The following is a 12,765-nucleotide window of genomic DNA, read 5'->3' on the forward strand; positions in this document are numbered from 1 at the left end:
TGAAGGTAAAGATAAGTGACTGTGCCGTGTCAACGTGCCCAAGTTTACCAGCCGCTGTGCCCGTAAGTGACTCTGCACTGTGGTGATATATTGTGTCCCTCAATATATTGTACACCCTAATAAACTTATCTGGGGTCAGAGGACAGAACAGCTACTAGATACAGAGGCCAGAAAATGGTGGCACACACACCTTTAATCCTATCACTTGGGAGGCAGAGATCCATCCGGATCTCTGTGAGTTCAAAGCCACACTGGAAACAGCCAGGCATGGTGACTCACACCTTTAATCCCAGAAAGTGATGGCAGAAAGCAGAAATGTATATAAGGTGTGAAAACCAGGAACTAGAGCTGGTTAAGCTTTTAGGCTTTTGAGCAGCACAGTTCAGCTGAGATTCATTTGGATGAGGACTCAGAGGCTTCTAGTCTGAGGAAACAGGATCAGATGAGGAACTGTCGAGGTGAGGTAGCTGTGGCTTGTTCTGCTTCTCTGATCTTCCAGCATTCACCCCAATACCAGGCCCTGGGTTTGTTTTTATTATAAGACCTTCTAACAATTTCTGCTACACTGTACTAAGGTCTTTCTCTATGATTCTAGGCAATAACAACATCTGTAGTGCCTCAACCAGCAGACCAAAGCTGCTCACAGCCACCTACTGCCCTCCTGAGCAGCAAGGGTTCTGCACAGATGCAGGGCTACAGGACCAGTGAGGGTTGTGCAAGTACACCACTCTGCATGTGAGAATTCCTAGTCCTAGAAGCTTACCTGAAGGGCCATGTCTAATTGAATGATTTTACAGCCCTGTTTTGCCTTATCTGAAACTAAATTCATTATTTCTCCTCTTCTGGGTCACTTGGCAAGAAAATGGCATCTGACTGAGGCCTTGGACTTCAACAGGGAGAATGTGAAGCTTAAGTGAGGACACACACTAGATATTGAAAGAGGAAAAGTAGGCAAACTCTAGGAAAAAGAAGAAAAACAACTCACCCCACACACAGCCCCAGGGAGCCAGAAAACCAGCTATCACTTATTGTCCGGGTACCTAGAACCTGTGGTTGACAACCAGGCACTGACGAGAGGAACCCTGATCCCAGGGTGATGAGCACATGCAGCTAGCAGGCAGTCACACCCTTGTCAGTCCAGCTAGTAAAGAATGGAAGCACACACTGAGGCTTGTTTCAGGAACTGACTGCATGTTCAGGGCTTCATCCAGAAGGCAGGAGAATGACAGGTTACATAGCTGAGATGCCCTGTGAGACATGCATGTGCCTGTCGACCATAACTGAGGGAAAGCCCATCCCATGCCCTTCCCATCACAGAATATATTTTATTCAGGCATCCTATTTTTAAATGAAACACCAAAACACTAAAAGTACACAGGAAAACTATTAAAAGCACAGACAAAGAACAGACTTAAACACATGAAGGGTAAATTTTTTGAACAATTAAAAACGACCAGAATAAAGAGGTTGCCTCTCCAAAGAAGAAGAAATGAATCTTTTGCAGCTTTCTAGATTTTGTGACTGAACCTTCTCAAACAATATCTATAACTATAAATAGCATAAACCAGGAACCATGATTATGATGTAAACAGTCTTTCTTCAATCACTGAATGTATTTTTAAAATGGCATCAGGAGTTTATTGGTGACAAAGAAAACAGAGACTGTCCATGCTGGTGAGGTGACCTATTTACGGAAGCCATGGAAGTCTATGGAAATTGATGAGGCACAAAATCCTTGTTTGAGAAAAAGTGTGTGCCACCATTCAGAAGTTGCTTCAATTTTTTAATAATTGAAATTTGCGTGCACCAGCCAACTTGGACCCTTTGTTCTTCCTGAACTCAACTGTTTCTTGTAGCCTCATGTTTACTGAAGCCTAAAATTAGAACTGACAGCAATTCTCCGCAACAAAGTGGGCTTCTTCCCTGCCCTTCAGCCTGCAGCCCGTCCCATTCATATCCTGGAACTCCACTCATCTCTCGGTGGTCATCTGCCAGGAGAAGAAAAATAGGGCAGAGGGGAGAATGTGTCATTCGGGCAAGGGGGCAGCCTCGGAACCTGCTGGCCCAACCCCTGGTGGTGTCTCCCATCAGAACCTCACCTCTACACCGCTGGTCCTCACTCTTGTCCTCTGTAGACACATCTGGCGTTTCCAACAAGAGATGATCCAGCACTTGCTTACATTCATGCAAGATCGAGGCCACAGCATCTTGACTATTCATGATGATTACCCGCCCTCCAGGATGAATTGAGTGTCCCTGGGTCTACGGTGATCAATGACCTAGGAGAGCCATTGATTCTCAATAAAGCAAGCCCCTTGAAGGCTGAGGTACCTGGTGAACAAAAGAGAGAGAAGGATGATTAACTCAAGCGTCATCAATTATCTGTGAGTCTCAAGCAGGGAGGGATAATAGAGCAAACACATGAAAATACATGACCGGCCCCGAGGATGCTGTTAGGGGAGTGTGTGAAATGATTGCAGGGTCTGATCTAGATGGGCGGCACCTCGAAGGCATAGAGTGCAGAAGGGAGAGAGTCTGGGTATAGAGCTTGGTCACCCATGGTGAGGTTGGTGAACTCACACGGGCCGAATAAAATGAATGTGCCCCATGATTTATGTACTTTCTGCATGCTTCCCTCAGTGCCTCTGGGTCCCTGTAGCACTGAGTTTTCCGCCTTTCTGGAAGTCTACAGGAAGCATCTGGCTGACAGTTATAATAGCCATGCTCAAGCACATGATAATGTGAAGTTCACCACTTTCACAGCCCACTACTGATTTCCCCTGTGCAGTATTCTTCATGGTATTTAGCACTATGCAATTTGGATCAAGATAGGCAATGACAGATGCCAAGTTTAAAGCTCTTCACTGCCAGGCATATTGCCAAGTAAAATAGAGAAATGGTATTCCAGAAAACCCAATTTCCCAGAGCTTTGACTCGGATGGATCCATCATGCAGATGGATGGACCGGCGCTGGCAGACGACATGTAAGCAGTAGACTCCATATGCAAATATGGAGATCGAAGAGCTACCGCACTCAAGGTAAGTCTGAGAATAAAATAATTTACTAGCACGGTGAAAATGCCCAGCCAATAAACGAAAAGCAATTCCTGGTTAACAGACATTTTGGTCTGTCTTCCTTTTGTTGAGGTAGTACCTTGTAAACAAAAGACATTATCCTCTTTGCCCTTGACAGAATAAGGAGTGGCATTTCTCTGGTTTAGACACTTGGTGTGTGTGTCTGGGGACGGGGGTGGGGGGGTGGGGGGGATGTAGCAGTGCATTGCCAGGGCAAGAGTCTGACCTGGAAGATGGTAACAGTTACAAGGGGATGGCACCAGTGCCTCCGCCTCAGAGCTCATCCACACAATGACAAGGTCACCGAGAATGTTAAAGCCGAGAACTGTTGGGTTGGTATTAAATGTGCACTTCTATCCCATGGTCTTGATTTCAAAGCATGCCTTTAAATGAAGCCTTCAGGGTGTCATAGGCCTGTTTCACTCAAAATGATAATGTATTTATTGGTGAACACAAGCAGAGTTCTCAAGTTAGAATTTTGTCACATTTGAAGAGCTTTCGCATAATTGAAGTAGTGAGAAATTAGTCACGAAATTATCTCAGGCTCGGTGTAAATTTACCCTCTCTTTCAACTAGTGTGTTTCAGAAAGGATTCCTGCACAGACTGGGCTGCTGCACTAAACTGTGCCCAAAGTCCCTTTTAACTCGTGTCTACAAGTCACAGTGTTCTGTCCAATAAGCTGGCCATGCGTGTGTCTAGCTATGAAGAGATCAGGACTTAAGGGCTAGAATTTTATCCTCAGACTTCGGTTACCAATAAACGAGGACTTGCTCAACCCTCTGAGTACTGCAAGGAGCAAGCAAGACATAGTTAGTGGACTAGAGTGGGCCAGAGTAACAGTAACATCCTGTTCCCAGCGCTCCTCTGAAGAGGAAGGTATCTGGCTACAGGATGAGCTTGGTTTGGAGACTAAGACAGGTACTGGCAGCTCAGGAAGGGAAAAACAAACTGCTGGTCGGGCCCTGCAGGTGAATCAGGTCATCACTTCAAGCTCCGAATTAAAGCTGGAAGTGGACTAACTTTCCTAGAATCCTTTTTTTTTGGGGGGGGGGGAGAAAGGCTGCATAACAAGAGTGGGAAGAACTAGTCGGTGCACAGAGGAAGAAAAGTGTGTTAAAATACGGTCCCAAATGGAAGGCCATCGTCTTGTAGAGCTCACAGAAGAGAGAGTAGAAAGGAGATTCTCAGAGGCCTACAGGGGAGAGACATTGAGAAACATTGTGACTCTGAGGAAATGTGTTTAGATCTTTAACGTGAAATATGAAGAGCAAAATCCCTGTCTGCAGCCATACCACCCCCAAAGTGGAAGATAAGCAGGATCAGGCCTGGTTAGAAGTGGGATGGGAGACGGCGGGAATACTAGATCATTATAGGCATTGACAGTGACAATCTAGCCTCCAACCATTTCACCTTCCCTTATTGAAACTATGAGTAAAGGCACAGGCTGCCTCCATGTGCCCGCATGAAGAGAAATCAGAATGAGGAAAAATAGGCTCTATTTCAATGAAAGAAATGGGAGGAAACCCAGAAGCCCTGAAAACAGTGGTAGTAAACAACAAAAGTGTGGAGAAAAAGATGAGTAGAATTCATATAACTGAAACATAAAATTATTAAAAATATTAAGTTCAATCCATGGAAGAATTTGATGATATTAGCTCAAGCATAAGATAGAATATCTGAACTGGATGATAAATCAGAACACACTATCCTAAATGTGCCAGAAAAGGAGATCAACATCTAAACTCCCAAAGAGAGGTTAAGTAACAGGAAACAATTGCGTGGAAACCTTGAATCCTGGATAGGAATAAAAGGGAGAAAAGGAAGAAGTGTTCCGAGAGCTTTCTGAGCAGGAGAAGGAAACCATGAGGATAGCTGTGACCCTCAAGCAAGACAATGAAAGAGTACAACTCCACACCTTGAGATACCACGGTGAAATGAGAGACCATCAAAGGCACAGCAGACCCGGTAGCAGCCAGAGAAAAAGAACTGCCTTCAAAGAAACACATAGATTCGTAGGTGTCCGATTAAAACCAACAATGGCAACAAGAAGGTACAGAATGAAAACCTTCTATATGTTGGCACATGGATGACTTGCAACGTGAAAAGTTCTAAAACAAAAACCTAGAGATCATTACTAAACGAACCTCTAAAGTAAAATAGGTCCTTGGCCAAATCTGAGCAACACTAGCTGTATAAAGCCGCCACAGGAATCCCACAGTGCTCTTCATCGCAGCATCACTCACAAGATGCCAGACAAGCAGTTGACCTAAGCATCCAGCAAGGAATTTTCAAGAAGCGCCACGAAATCAAACTTAACTTTAAAAGAGAAAGAAAGCCCACCATCTGCGATAGTATAGCTGAACCCAGAGGACATAGATTTCGATGAAATAGACCAGATAGAGAAGGGCAAGTACCATGCCACCTCCCTTGTGTGTGCAACCTAAAGACATCAAGTCGATAGAGGCAGAGGGAAGAAGGAGGGCTGTCAGTGGATGGCACTGGGGGAGGAGTAGAAGGAGGTGTTGGCCAAAGAACACAAATTTTCAAGAGATTTACTGTACAGCATGATGATTATAATCAATGACATATTAAATGCTTGCAAATTACTGAGTACATATAAATTATTTCACCACGAAATTAATATGTAAGGTAATACATGCCGCATAACTTTCTTTAGTCATGCTGCAGTATATACATATTTGAAAACATTATGCCCTGTACTTTGTCAATTGAAAAAGAATAGATTAGGGGCTGGAAAGATGGTTCAGTGATTAAGAGCACTGGCTTCTCTTGCAGAGGTCCGGGGTTCAGTTTCCAGCACCCACATGACAGCTCACAACCACCTGTGACTGCAGTTCCAGAGGCTCTGATGCCTTCTTCTGACCTCCCCGGCACCAGGCACACACATGGCGCACCTGCATACATGAAGGCATAACACTCATACATATGAAAAGAAAACCATGAAAATCTTATCAAAAGGATAGGTCAAAAACACAACGCATATAAGGAAATGCACAAGTGAAAATACAAACATTATGTAAGTCATGAGATGAACTGATATTCACAAGTTCTTAGATCTGTAATTGGACCAGGTGGAAGGGAGATTTTAATTTGGACTGTAATAAAATGTCTAAGGCAATCCTTAAAATTTGAGATAAAATGTAAAACTCTGAAACTAGTAGAAAAAAAATAAATATTACAATAGAAAGTAAAATCAACAAGGATGAGGAAGAAGGAACACAAGGGACAAACCAAGATGGCTGAAATAGCTTTCAAATACATTAGCATTTCTAAAAATTGCTTCAGCTACAGGTTAAAGATAAGATTGCATTAACAGTTGTTATATGGAGATTGGAGGGACGCCTCAGCAGTGAAGAACACTGGCTATTCTTCCAGAGAACACAAGTTCAATTCCCAGCACCCCCACGGTAGCCCACAATAGTCTGTAACCCCAGTTCTAGGGGACCCAACACCTTCTTCTGACCTCCATGGTTTCTGGATTCCCTCTTCTGGCCTCCATGGGCACTTCAGAAGCAAGTGATCTACATACATGCATTCAGACAAAACACTCATACACATACTAATTTAAAATTTTCCAAAGTAGTTATATGCATTTTTTAAAGCACGAAAGTGTAGAAAATATAGAAAGAACACAGAAAGGCAGGGAAAGATACATTAGAAAAATAACAAAAAGGAAGCAAATGCAGCTATATTAATATCATATTAAAAATACAAAAACTGAGAGGCACAAACTGTTACTACAGATAAAAAGATTACTTCATCAGATTCCTGGCCAGGTCACCAGGAAGGTCCAGCACTTCTAACCTTGTGTGCATGATTCATAGTCTTAATGAAATAGACAAAAAGCTAGGGACTGGGCATACAGCTAGTGCCAGGGTGTTCACTTAGCATGCACAAAGATTTGAGTTGATTCGATCCCAAGCATCACACACACACACACACACACACACACACACACACACACACACACACACGCACACGGCTTCACAGAGAGGGCTGCCGGAGAAGCCCTGTTGGTAGGGTGCTTACTGAGCATACGTGAGACCCTAGGTTCAACCCCCAGCATGGCATAACGGTAAAGAGAAAAGGCAGAAAAGAACAAAATAAACAGCAGAAATTTACATAAAATACTCCCTTTCGGGGGCTGGACATTGCTGACGGGGGTAAAGCACAAGCATGGGGACTTGAGGTCGGCTCCCCAGAACCCAGCTAGAACCCCAGAGCTCCTGTAGTGAGCTGAGGAGAGACAGCCAGGCCGGCACACAGCAGGGAAGGAGCCTCATCTCAAACCAAGTGTAAAGTGAGGATAGACACCGGAGGTTGTCCTCTGACCTCCACAAGTGTGCCATAGCAGGCACGCGCTGGCTCCCATACGTACAAACTTGCACGCACACGCGCGTGTGTGCACACACACTTACACACACACACACACACGTACACACACATACATGGGCACACACATATAGACAGAAACACAGATTAAAAGAATTCAACGGGAATAAATAATGTATTGACTGTTTCAGAAGAAGAATGAAAGTGACAAACAGCTAGCAAACTTGTTTGAGAAACAGACAAAAAAAAAACTAGACTAGGAATAAAAAAATGGAGACAGAACAATATATTCTTTTACAAAGCTAAAAAATATTAGAAATACTGTATACGAATGACTTTGAAAACTCCAAAAAATGAATTAATTTTATAAAATGTAACTCAAAAGAAATCAAGGAGAAATAATAAAATTTATATGATTCTATAATCTTAAAGAAACTTAGTGAGAAAAAAAGTTCTATGAAGAGAACAATAGGAACACCATACAATGTTAGCAACAGTGAACAAACCAAAAATCCAGTGCTGAAGCAATAAACTATTAGAAATAAAATTTAAGAAAAGTAAACAGTTGTCGTGGCATTAAAAAATACAATGTATAATAAAAATCATATATATGATTTTATAAATTTTATGTAAATTATTTAGTATAATTATTTTATTTATAACGTCTAAATATTTATATAAATTATTTACATTTATATTAATTTTATTGTTTACTTATTAAAATTATTTCTATAACTTATTTATATAAATTGTATAATTACTATATTAAATTAAAATTTTATGTAAATATATGCCATGAAATAAAGATATATCACAAATATATGTAAGTATATTCAAGTATATAAAAATATGTTTGTAATAAATGGATTATATAAAAATAAAATTATATAGTGCCTAGGAACAATTTAAGGAACAAATGTGTGGGGCTTTTAGAAGAGAAGTTATAAAGGCCCATGGGAAGGTAGTCCATATTTATGTCCTGAAAAACTCACTATTGTTAATCAGATTCTTTCATATTCTTTCCAAATTAATCTATAACTTTAATGCAACACCAATAGAAATCTCCACATCTTTGTATGTGTATCTGTGTGTGACCTCAGAGGTCACCCTGAAATTTATATGGGAGAATAAAGAATAATGAAGGGCTAGACGTACATCGCAGTAATGGACTGTGCTGGTTTAAAGCAAAACCAAACAAAACAGAATCTAGATACACAAGATTAGGAAAAAAAGAAGAAAAGAAACTGAAACATCAAATGCAGATAGTTAATATTAAATGATATTAGATTACATAAATTATTGTCCTGGGAGAAATCAACGTAGTAAACACACAAGGAGCCCAAAGAAGACCCACACCTGTGCAGAGACTCCATCTTTACAGAGCAGGGTGTGGCATTGGGCTAAAATGTTACTTTCTGAGAATCAGTACTACAGGTTTCCATGTGAAAAATAAAGTTTTGTGCATCCTCCAAAGGATCTCACGAAAGGAGGACCAGGGTGTGCAAAACAAATTATATTTAATTCCAAAGCAAAGATAAATTTCAAGATAAATTCATGTATCAAATACTGCTATATTGATGTAGATGATTTAGTGGTTTTCGTGTTTTCACAACACATTTACAACCATCTTTAGCACCTAATTCCAGAATAGTCTACAGCCTCAAAGAGGAAGCACAGATGTGCTAAGTTATCACTGGAATCTCGCCTCACGTCTTGACATCTGCCAACCTGCTTTCTACATCCCTGGATCTGCCTGGTATGGTCATGGAAATGGGGCCATACCACAGCACCCTCCTCTCACGTAGTACCAGGTTATTATCACACTAGTGTTGTAAAATAAATCAGTATTTCACTTCTTTGGGCTGCTGACATTTTTCTTTCTTTCTTTCTTTCTTTCTTTCTTTCTTTCTTTCTTTCTTTCTTTCTTTCTTTCTTTCTTTCTTTCTTTCTTTCTTTCTCTCTTCTTTCTTCTCTCTCCTTCTCTTCCTTCCTTCCCTTCCTTCCTTCCTTCCTTCCTTCCTTCCTTTCTTTTTTGATATCATTTCTTGTATTTCAGGCTGACTTATAACTCACTTTGCAGCCATGGATGGCCTTGAACCTCTGATCCTCCTCCCTCTACCTCCCAAGTGCTTGGTATCACTATTCCTGGTACATATAGTGCTGAAGACCAAACCTAGGGTTTTGTGCATATTAGTCTCATGCACCTTACCAACTGAGCTACATCCCTAGGCCAGAATTCATTTCTTTTTTTTTTTTTTCTTTTCTTCTTATTTTTTGAGACAGGGTTTCTCTGTGTAGCTTTGCACCTTTCCTGGAACTCACCCTGTAGCCCAGGCTGTCCTCAAACTCACAGAGGTCCACCTGCCTCTGCCTCCCGAGTGTTGGGATTAAAGGTGTGCGCCACCACCGCCCGGCCCAGAATTCATTTCTTTTTATGGCTGAATAACCAACTGCCCTTGTTCATTCATTGATTGCATTTCAATTGCCCTAATGTTTCTATTACTGTGAATGTGGTTGGTATTCACACTACTATACAAGACATTATGGGTAAGATGTCAAGTCTTAAAAGAGGGTTTCTTTTAAATCACCTTTGGTTGAGGAAGAAGTTTTCAACACTTGCAAAAAAAAAGAGGGGGAAATTATAATGGATATATTTAATTAATTACAAAAGACAAATTTCTGATTTACAAAACCACAACATAAAGCAAATAAAATGAGAAATCACAAACTAGAAGAAAGTATTTGTTTTTGAGACAGAGTTTCACTATGTATACCTAGCTGACCTCAAACTCTATGTAGATGGCCTTGAACTCACAAAGATTCACCTGCCTCTGCCTCCTGAGTGCTAGGGTTAAAGGCATGCACCACCATGCCTTTTGGAAGAAAGTATTTGGTTTGCTTGGTGACTGAAAGATTTCTACCCAGAATACATAAAGAATTCCTATAATCTAACAAGAAAAGAACTAATTATGTGGCAAGAAAACAATATGCAAAAGACTTGGACAAGTCACACAAGAGAAAACACAGCATCTAATAATTGTGAAAAGTGTTCAGCTTCATTTCCATCAGGAAAAATGAGTTTCTGTTGTGTGAGAAACTATTTACTCTTTGATTAGAAAACTCTTTTAAAAAGCAATAATAGGAATTGTTGTGGAGAATGGTGTTGTATATTCCACTCTCCACTGGATGCTCCAACCATATATAGACATTATACTGCCCATGCTTAGGTATAAACTCAACTTAGAGAAATTCTCCAATCTGAGCCTTGCTGACATATATAATGTCCACAGTGATGAAATCTGTACCAGCCAAAAAGCCAAATATTCTTACACTATAAATAGAATAAGCAAAGGAATGCCTAACAGTTCCAGCAAACACCATGGCAAAGTTCAGAAATATAAACGGTAAGTCACATGTGGGTATGGACATGAATCTATGAAATGCTGGTGTCTAAGTAATATATTGTGATGGGGTACAAATACATATGGTGAGGTCACAAAGGAAAACGAGGACATCATCTACATTTATCAAATTACCACTAGGTACTGCAAATGTGTGTAGTTAAAATAATTTAAAAATTTTAAAAGAAGGAAAGATAAAGCAGAAATCTAAAACGTCAGTTTTTAGGGGAAAAGGGAGAAGATGGGATGGAGTTGAGCACAGGGGACTAAAAGTAAACTTGTAGGCACGATACTCTTTTATTTAAACCAAATTATTCCCCTGCTCACTGTGTTCCACACATATGGTGCCAGTCTTAGAAGTCTGTATATCTATTTGGCAATCAAAAACTCCGAAGGATAAAGTTGTCCTGAAGCCCAGGTGTATTGAACAGCTAATAAATATCAGTTACTGCCCCGAGGGTTGGAACCCATGACTCCAGGCAGAAATGGTCAGAGCTAAAGCCTTTCAGAATGGAGGGGACTCTTGGGCAGGGAACTGCGGGAGAGGTGGGATTTGGACAGTGGCGTGGACAAAGAATGTGAGTCAGAGACTCTTATGTGGCCGATGAGCAAGTTCCAGAAAGCCTTGACAGGCAGCTTGAATCACTAGGTAAACAAGCTGCAGATTGAAAGGACATCTCATTCATGTTTACATGTTCTTTGAGTAGAAAACAAAAACAAAAGTAAGTTTTGATTTTTTTTTAAAGGATGAATAGATCTTATAAAACTTTGCAAGTGAAAATATTTCTTCACATTTCTTTCTTATTTAGTTTCCAGCCTATGGGCCATACCTTACTGAAACAGGAGACTGAATGGTGAAGCTGCCTCCTGCCTTTGCCTCTCTGGTCTTGTCTCCACCCTCTCCAGTTCCCTGCCACTGAGTATGTTTACCAAACCTGCTGTGCAAGAAAGTGCAGTAAGAGTGTTCTGGGTCACAAATGGGTTAGGTGGTGGCCTCAGGAAGGAAGAAGAGGAAAAATAAAAGGCCACACTGCAGGGGCTGTTGTGGCGGCTCCCGGCTATAGTTACCTGCTCCATCAGCCATGGTGACATCTGAAGAATTATTAACCTGGCCCCATGGCGGGAGACCCGCATCTCAGGTCAAGGTGAGTCAAACCTGCCATCCGGTCCTGGCTCCAGGCTCCTAAGCGGATGGCTTTGAAATGGTCCTTTCAGGAGCTCTTTCTCTGCACATGTGCACTCTAAGTGACAAGAGAGCTCTCGCTCACATAAATGTGCTCCATATGTCTCCTAATCAAGAGACACCATGAGGCGAGAAGCCTTCATGAAGCAGGAAGATATTTAATAAACTTTAAAGGCTTTCATTTGAGGTGTGCTCCCTGGGAGGCAGACACCATCTACCCAAACTTTAGGCCAAAAAATTTGAAGAGGAGAGAAAGCTGAGAAGGTTGGATTTAAAAAAAAAAAAAATGTTCAGGACTCTGACCTCAAAACACACGGCTGCTTCACTTCCTATTAAATAGTACTAGAGATGGGAGAAAACCCCAGCAAGAATAACTTTATGGAAGACAGTTAATTTTCAGGAGAAGAAATGAAGTAGTCTGAGTATATATTGTGTGCTGCAGTGGGTGAGGTGTGGAAATGTCCAGCTTATATTAATAGTCAGATGGCAAAATGCTGTATATCTGTGGGGGCTGGAAGAGGAAAGCCAGGTGATGGTGTCATACTTATATGGAAACAGCACAAAGGGTACTCTGGTATGAACTTGCCAGGGATATATAGGAATGCACACGTTTAAATGGATTACTTTTATTCTATGTGTATGTAGGTGTGTCTGATGCATGTATGTGCACCATGTGCTTGCAGTACCTGCAGAGGCCAGAAGAGGGCATTGAGTCTCCTGAAACTTGAGTTATAGGTGGTTGTTAGTGACTC

At 41.2% G+C, this 12,765-nt stretch overlaps 1 protein-coding gene across 1 annotated transcript in view; it reads right to left on the minus strand.

Moving 5' to 3' along the window:
• Alpk1 (alpha kinase 1) overlaps window positions 1–12,765 on the minus strand; it is a 109,791-nt gene that overhangs the window by 60,588 nt on the left and 36,438 nt on the right. The window contains 1 exon segment of the mRNA XM_028856571.2: window positions 2,100–2,331. Coding sequence (XP_028712404.1) covers window positions 2,100–2,220 — 121 coding nt within the window. The 5' untranslated portion in view covers window positions 2,221–2,331.

The sequence above is a fragment of the Peromyscus leucopus genome, chromosome 6 (assembly GCF_004664715.2).
Source record: "Peromyscus leucopus breed LL Stock chromosome 6, UCI_PerLeu_2.1, whole genome shotgun sequence".
NCBI lineage: Eukaryota > Metazoa > Chordata > Mammalia > Rodentia > Cricetidae > Peromyscus > Peromyscus leucopus.